General features: G+C 36.0%; 1 protein-coding gene across 1 annotated transcript; it reads right to left on the reverse strand.

Moving 5' to 3' along the window:
- Positions 1 to 551: 551 nt before the first annotated feature.
- Positions 552 to 8,117, reverse strand: LOC110093335 (CASP-like protein 4A3). Its single transcript, XM_020818184.2, has 3 exons — positions 7,259 to 8,117; positions 6,833 to 6,968; positions 552 to 872 (listed from the first exon to the last, which is right to left on the reverse strand). Exons 1-3 carry the CDS (start codon positions 7,933 to 7,935, stop codon positions 681 to 683), a joined length of 1,005 nt encoding a protein of 334 aa, XP_020673843.1. The 5' UTR covers positions 7,936 to 8,117; the 3' UTR covers positions 552 to 680.
- Positions 8,118 to 8,376: the final 259 nt, after the last annotated feature.

Here is an 8,376-nt window from a genome sequence, read left to right on the forward strand (position 1 = left end):
AATGAACCTAAATCAAGCACTCAAATGTATAATCAAAGATTAGTCACTATTTGATGGAGATAAAGATATTTGAATATGTCATTCTTACGATCAAAATGAATATTTTGATGAGAGAAATCTAACAAGCTCAGTATCACTCAACTTTGATATCAATAAGGCAATTAAGTGCCTAAAAATTTATGATCAAAGAGATCAACAAAGATTGATTTGAAAATTGTTCTTATTTTTGGTCAAAATGAGAAGAATGCTCCTCTATAAAATTATATAAATAAACCCAATTTCTACACATTCAACAAGGTTGGAAAGAGGCTACATTAAGTATTCAAAATGACAGATTCAAAAGCTCAAAATGCAAGGATTATGCGTAATTTCCAACAAGGCTAACACTAGCTAACATGTTTTGATGACAATAATATTGTCACTCAACATCTATACCTAACTCCAACACTCGGCATCAACACCAACATTCAACACTCAAAGTTGAAATTTGACAAATTTTATCATTTTGTAAAGCAGAAGCAGGTTTTCTAATTAGAAGCAATCCAATCGGATTTAACAAAAAGGTAATTTAATCTTAATAATAAGCTTGGAAACACCAGCAATTAGTGGCAATGGCTACAAAAATATACATCATTCTGATAAATCAAAAAGCTTGCTTATATACAGGCATTGTTGTGCTTTCAAGGATTCAAGCTGAAGAGTTTGTAAGCAGAAATTATAGAGCTGATAGCAAAAGCCAAGAAAGCAAAGAAAGAAGCTGCAATAGAGCCAATTAACATGTCAGTGAACTTATCCCTCCCAAACATGGAAACCCAATCATCGTTGCGAGTGGCTGCCGATGATGATGCAGACATCAGTAAGTATGCCAGTACCTGAAAATTGCAAGTTTCAGAAAAAAAAAAAAAAAGTTTCCATGGAACAAAAAAAAGCTATTTGGATACTAGGATTTTAAGATAAATGAAATCAGCAACTGGTGATTCATAATTGTGGGACCATAAAGATCCCATTTTATTTATTGAGCATAAAAGTAAAGCATGCATGTTAAGGTGATTTAAGGAGTCGCACTCAAATTTTTATAAAAAAATAATCCATATATCAAATGATCTCAAAACACAACAATGGTTGAATCAGGGCGGGCGTTATCTTCTTACAAATGCATAAGTTCCTGTTTGTGGAGAAATTATTCTATGCGGACGCCGGACGAAGCTCTATGTCCGGATGCCGAGGTACCGAGCCTCGGTACTGAGCACAGTACTGAGCAGTAATGAGCCGCGGTACAATAAAAGGGTGACGTGGTGCATTTTTATTGGTTTCCGAACGGCATTCGGTGTCCGCACGGAATAATTTTTCCTGTTTGTGAGGAGGAAAGGGGACAGTCGCCGCTGTAGCTGCTATCATTGGCTACCAAGCCCAGTAGATACGCCTTTGTATGAGCATTCAGTACCATGCAAATCATCCAATAATTTTCCAACTTCCAGGAGTAGTTATATGATCTCTACAACCTATGTTTCATGACTTGTTTGTAGCAAATGATTGCTCTAAAAGAGAGAGAACATTTTGATACAAAGACTACGATATATTATCACTAACTTTTTAACAACCCTAAATTTTAGAAACTAATTTTCTTAGAATTATTCCAGTCAATACATCTGTAAAAATTTCAACTTCATCTCCATCATACTCATAGCGTCATGATATATGAAGTGATATGCAAATCTTTAATCAAAGAAATTCCTTGGTGATGTAATGTCTTGCTTACAGCAACCTTCCTTGTTTTGCATCTTTGATAGGTATCTATTCTAACCTCACTTCTGAGACAAACCTCGCTCCTCAGTTTAACAAGGGTCTAGAGAGGGCCATTCGACCTAGTTAGAACCTCCTTCCCTACGTCAGAACATAGTGGATTTTATTTGAGTCTCTCCTGAGATGAACTTCAATCCTACAATGGCGATGTCACCTTTTGCTTATAATAACCTCCTTTTCCTATATCATACCATCATTGGTACTCTATTTCACCTGAAAAGGTGATGCGACATCTTGCTTCCATCAGCCTCCTTCCCTCTATCGCACAACTATTGGACTCCATTTCAACCTCACTCCTAAGGTGACCTCAATCTTGAGAGGATGATGCAACCAATTATTCCAGTTACCTTCTCATCTGCGCAATTAGCTTTCTAACTCAATTTTAGCCTCCTACAAAGGAGAAATTGAATAATAATAATATCAAAATAGTGGATTTTTCATGAAGAGGGAAGGGAAATGTATAGTTTCTAGGACCAACCAAATGGTGTTGCAGATTTCTATCTATTTTTAGTGATTTTTTAAGAACTTTTTCAGAATATATTGAGAAATAAAGTTCTTAAAACAACTTTTTCATAACTTTTTTTAATTTAAAATTCAAAATTGGATTATCAGAGCTTCAAGATTTTATAAATAATATAAAAGCCAAAAATTAAGAAAGATTACTACAACAACATCAAGCCTTTATCCCACTACGTGGGGTCGGCTCCATGAATCATTTTTCTCCATTGTGTCCTATTAAAAGAAAGATTACTAAAATAGGAAAAATATATAAATAAATATACCATTGTTTCATATCATTTTCGAGGATTTCAAATATCTTGATACCATTTTTTTATATTTTATAGTTTCAAGTTTCAACATAGTATATAAGAATAGTTTTAATCTATTTAGAGGGTGTTCGATAGTGTTGAAGAGGATTATTTGCCTAAAGCTTCATCTATCTACTTTGGAGTTTCTAAGTGGCGTTGCGATTGAGGGGTAACAACATGGTTCACGACCTTCAGTTTACGATGACATATAGGGAGTGATCACGTATTGAAGTTTCTCTTATTGTAAGTCTACAGGGCAAATATAAGTAAAACTTGAAGAATTTTTGGACTTATAAATTAGAATAATAAAGAACATGTAGGCATTTCTTGAGATGGGAAAATTCTCATATAGTGAAGAGTAAATTTTGGTGCAAGTCACACATATTGAGCTAATTCAGGGAGACAAATTAACACTCAATTTTGATAAAAAAAATTAATTCAAAGATTAAAAAAATTCAAAAACAAAATTAAAGTTAAATGTGCTATCTCTTGCAACAAATCTTTTGACAGTAAAATTGTGAAATTTGGAGCCCACATCCAACTGAAAGGGTAGAACCAAGGCGAACCAAATTGGCCTAACTTGACGAAACCCTCTTCCTCGTGTAGGTTCTTGCATGTGAGGATGTCTTAGTCTCCACAAGTCAATTGGGTTGGCCAAGGTAAACCCAACTATCTTCTTAGTCGCATGCAGTTTCTTGCATGTGAAGATGTCATCGCACTCGTCGACAACTTGGGGGGTCAAGTAATTAGCCCAATGAGTTCATATTTGCATTAACATCACATTGATGTTTTTTTCTCACACCAGGCATGCCCACTATTACACAAAAAATTTGACAAGTTTCTAAATTCTAGGAGATGTTATGAACTCCATAGGCCTCAATTTTATATGACATTTATAACAAATAGTTACTCAAATAGATAATTATTTTAATACAAGAAGAGTAAGATATCCTCACCATTTTTCGACAACTCTAAATTTGTGTGACAGACTTTCTTAACATTATTCCAGTCATTCTAGATGTCAGGATTTTGATTTTAAACCTCCAACGGGCTTGTAGAAGTAATATCTATAATATTAATATTCAAAATCACTTATCAGAGATTTTTTTTTATGGAAACCATCATCGGACCACTGTCAGTCACATGAGTTTTGCTCAATCCCAATAAATAGGTTAGGTCTGGCTAGGGAAAATATCACGTGGCCATATTTCTATCATGGGTGAATATAATATGGACCATTCATTGATAATAACTATGATGGATATTCCAATAATTCTTGAATTTAGATAAGGACCTAAATATTTTTATCAAAATCTACAAACACACATCGATTCAATTCATTCAAGGCATTATGAATGGAGAAATAGCCTCAAAATCCTGTGGAATTGTAGAGGCAACAACACCAATGCTACATCAAAACTTGCATCTCAACCTCACTTGTATCACAATTATCTCTAATGAGATCAACATAATAATTGTTTTCAACTAAGATTATCCTACAACCACCTTCAATCACATCATAGTCCCTATCATCACATGCATTTATGTTATTCACAATCCACATGCAAGAGGACCAACCAAGCACCATCTTTTCTAATTGCACAATAAATTTTGTATTAAAGTTTATCTAATTACCCAGAGGTTGACCACTCTTTATACCATGGTTTAAAATTGCGCAATATGAGGCCCGCCTTTGCGCAATTCCAGTAAAAAACGCCTCGATGCTTACGCCTCGAGTTTTTTTATGAGGCTTGCGCCTCAACTTGGTTGAGGCCCGCCTCGCCTCACTGGCATGAGGCTTACGCCTTACGTTATATATATTAAAACTTACATAAATCTTGAAGTAAATGCCCGACATTGGACTCTATAGGAGAGGAGGAAGGGGAGAGAGCAGTTCATCATAATGATGATTCAAATGAAGAACCCCTTAGTGATGACAGTGTTGATGACTTAAGAGTTCTTATGTGATATATCATTTCATTTTATGTTTACGCAATCTTTTGATTTTGAGGCTTACGCCTCAAAAGGCCTTGAGGCTTATGCCTCGCCTCATGAATGAAAAACGCCTCAATACCCGAATACGCAATTTTAAACATTGCTTTATACATCTTTTTTATAAATGATAAATGTTATTCAACTGGACTAAGCCCCATTATTCATCCCTCCATGATTTTTCACATAAAAATTTTATGTCCCTCCCTCCCCTCTATTTGAATACCTGAATGCCTAATATTGAAAAAGGACAAGACAATTAGGATCAATACTCATTCAATTTGTTCAATTTCACAAAGCAAATACAATCAAGTATAATAAACTTGATTTCAAATAATTTTCTTCACTTCCATCTGAAATTTTCTTTGCTAGGCTAGATAAAAATTAAGCAATATGTAAAGCAGCCTTTCCTGGCTATAGCGAGTCATATGCCGCTCTATGCCATGAAATATAAAATTTTGTACCAAAGCCTATGTAGGCAGTTCTATGGTTGCCTAACTAAAAGTTAGCAATGAACTTGTATATAGGGAACTCCTTTCCATGGACGATGGCAACAATTTTTGGGACATTCGCTCCTTAAGTAGTCATACCATTGATTATTGGTATAATTTGTCAACGACAGTAAAATTGATGTCAATCTGCTTTTTCATGCTCCCACTCATCTCTGTTTGATAGATCCAGCAGTAAAGACATGAACTCACGAATGACAAATGCGATGCATGACCTTAGTTAAATGCAGCAGATTCTTTCCTAAGCAATTACCTATCATGATTCATGCATTAAAGTGGCCCCAAACTACTGAAGTTTTATATGGATCAACAACAGATAACTCAGAAACATGGAAGAGAAACACTTCAATTTGTCATAGCTTGACCTTTGTAAGGCTATGAAGGTTCATTCAGGAAAGAAACTGCTAGACTAACATGACGAATTGATCAGAATCAAGTAAGCCATGCTGCATTAAGATGGCTTTCTGTTATAGTGAAACGGTTATTCCTCTCTACAAATAAAAAATTATGCTCAATCTAAATAGGGTGTCAGGATAAAGAATTAATGTTCAATTGAGACTTAAATTGAAGTGTATTTTACATGGTGGTAAACATGATCATATCTAAGCTACATAAAAGTGGCGATAGAATGGAATTGCAAAGAAACAACAATAATATGCATCAACACCAGAAATTGAAATCTATTTAAGCCTGACAAGCTTGTAGGACACGGCATATTACTTGATCTGACACCATATCATTGTGATTATCTTGTCATACTGTCAGATTGTCATAGTCATTTAGCATTGTGGCTAACATGCATAGGCTAATTTGGCATATGGATGAATAGGCTGCTAGAGCTAATACCATTTCTATAACTTCCACATTTCACCAGGTTATCAATGATCTATACCTTGCCAACATAAACGCTATCAAATAATATTGCTGGTAACCATGCATGATTGTTCCCACCTCAAAAAAACTTGAATATACAACATGCTCGCCACCTAACTCAAGGTTCAAAAAAAGATCCTTAGTAGAATATTATGGAATGCAATGTCCATTGGATTTCAAATGACTACAACGACAAAGGAAGTTATAACTAGCATTTTGCATGTAATGCATTAAGGATAGGTGCGCATGATTTAATTGACAGGGAGGTGCCGTGGAGCTTATGTTGATTGTGAGTTGTGAGACAAGTTTTTCTTCATAGGAGGCATTGGCTTGGGTAATGTTTACAAATATGATTTTCTCTTCCTAGATTGTAAATTGCAATTATTCTCACTTTGAATGAATTATATAACCTCCAACTCAAAATTTTGATACACTTTTTTGAAATCTTTGCTCTGAGGATCACCTAAATAATTCTATGAATTTGTTAAATAAAATGCAAGTACCCGAACGTAGAGGTCAGAACCGCGTAGGCTATACTGTAGCAATTTATTTAAATTAAAATAATATAAATATATGTCAGAATATCCTTAATATAAATTATATTATAATGGGCACCAAAAATTACTGAATTTATTTTAAATTTAATTCAATAATGTTGTTTAAATATTGCACTAATCTCAAAACAAACTTAAAAATTTTCAAACCCATCATACTACAATTTGTATCACGAATATCTTGCTATATATGTATTTTCAATCAAGTATAAGCAGAAATTGCTTCCTTTTTATTAAAATGGCATTTGAATCAAATCTACCAATCAATAAAAGCTTCAAGGCATGCATTTACCTGATCAATTAAGAAGTCGAAAGAGAAACTTAAAGAACGGCTTATTCTGTGTCTCTTCCAGATCATATACTGTAAGTGCGAGAAAACTTGGAATGCTGCGTAGGCAAATGCTATAACATTCACTGAAAAACAATACCTGCAACCAGAAATAATGTAAAATAAAAATTCCATCGCAACAGTTTAATCAAATAAAAAATTAAATAAATATTGCCGCTTATATTGGGATTTATATAGATTTATGACTTGAATATTGAGAATAATACATTTTTTTTAGATAAATCTATCATTTTTTTTTTCATGCATTGAGAACTGAATATGTAATTTTAATAAATATTAAATTTTCCTTTCTCCTAATTTAGTTCATCCATAATGACCAGTCACAGAAACTCCACACAAAATCAAGCAAAACCCAAACCAAAAAGGAACCTGTATTCTTGATAACGGTCGAAGTAGTCGCCAGACCAGCCACTAGTCTTGTCGGCGGCCATCACCGAAAAAGAAACCACACATAGAGCTGCTTCCGAAACCCTAAGCCCAATTTCAGCCCTCCTCAGGGCCGTCCGCCGAACAACCCCGGATTCCACTCTTATCACCATCCCCCTTCCGCTACCCATAGCCTTCGCCGTCCGATTTTGCACCGAAGGCTTCTCCGGAGACCTCTCCGTCTGGCCGATCGGGCTTCCACCGTCCTCAAGCAATGACTTGAGATGTTTGGGGACAATTGCGCCAGCTCGTCCCGGCGACTTGGACGAGTTCTCAGAAGGGATCTTGTTCTCCGGAGCGTTGACAGGAGATCGGAGAGGAGAAGCTGGTAATGACGCTTCACTCTTCTGAGAGTCGAAGTAATTCTCATTCTCCTTCACCTTCGGGCTTTTTGATTCTTCTCGCGGGGGGATGGAGTCGTCTGGTTCTTGAAGCAGAGAACGTAGAGGTAGCCCTATAGGCTTCGTCGAAACTCCTTCTCTTCCACTGCTGTTGGTCTTCTGCAGCGAAGCTTGAGAAAATGCAGCCGCCAACGGTGGATGCGGTGGTGACTGATGCCGCGGTAGCGGATTCTGGTCCTCTGCTTCCTGAACATGCGATGGGTTAGGGGATCCGCTCATGGCTTGCTTCTCTCTTTCGCTTGCGACTTTGCTGTGGTAGTGTTGGTTTTGAAGCGGAGAAAAAGAGCATCTTTCTACCTGAAACAAATTCTTTTGGCGGTGCCTGTCAGCATTGCGGACTCTCCGCTGGTCTGAGTGCGCGGTCCCCTAATTATTTAGGGGACAAAGTTGTCTAAATATTGTGGCCAATTTGTAAAAAAAAATAGCATAATTGCAATTCAAATAAGCAGAAGAAGCGTACATAATTTGCAGTGAATGCAGAAGATGGAATACCGCATTTAGAGGATGCGGGAAATTATTTTTCGGTTTTCAGAAAAATTGTTCTCTGAATTCAATAAAAATTGGAGAACTGTTTGATTTCTCAGAATTTGATTCTTCGCATTCTACTGAATGTCACATCTTGAGTCGTGAAGGCGATACACTACAATAATATGAGAAGGG

This window comes from Dendrobium catenatum, unplaced genomic scaffold (assembly GCF_001605985.2).
Source record: "Dendrobium catenatum unplaced genomic scaffold, ASM160598v2 fragScaff_scaffold_658, whole genome shotgun sequence".
In the NCBI taxonomy this organism is placed as follows: Eukaryota; Viridiplantae; Streptophyta; class Magnoliopsida; order Asparagales; family Orchidaceae; genus Dendrobium; species Dendrobium catenatum.

Coding starts and splice junctions, on each gene's coding strand:
- LOC110093335 (XM_020818184.2), bottom strand. CDS start 7,935: ATGAGCGGATCCCCTAACCCATCGCATGTTCAGGAAGCAGAGGACCAG. Junction 6,969..7,258: donor GACCGTTATCAAGAATACAG/GTTCCTTTTTGG, acceptor TTCTGGTTGCAG/GTATTGTTTTTCAGTGAATG. Junction 873..6,832: donor TCGACTTCTTAATTGATCAG/GTAAATGCATGC, acceptor TGCAATTTTCAG/GTACTGGCATACTTACTGAT.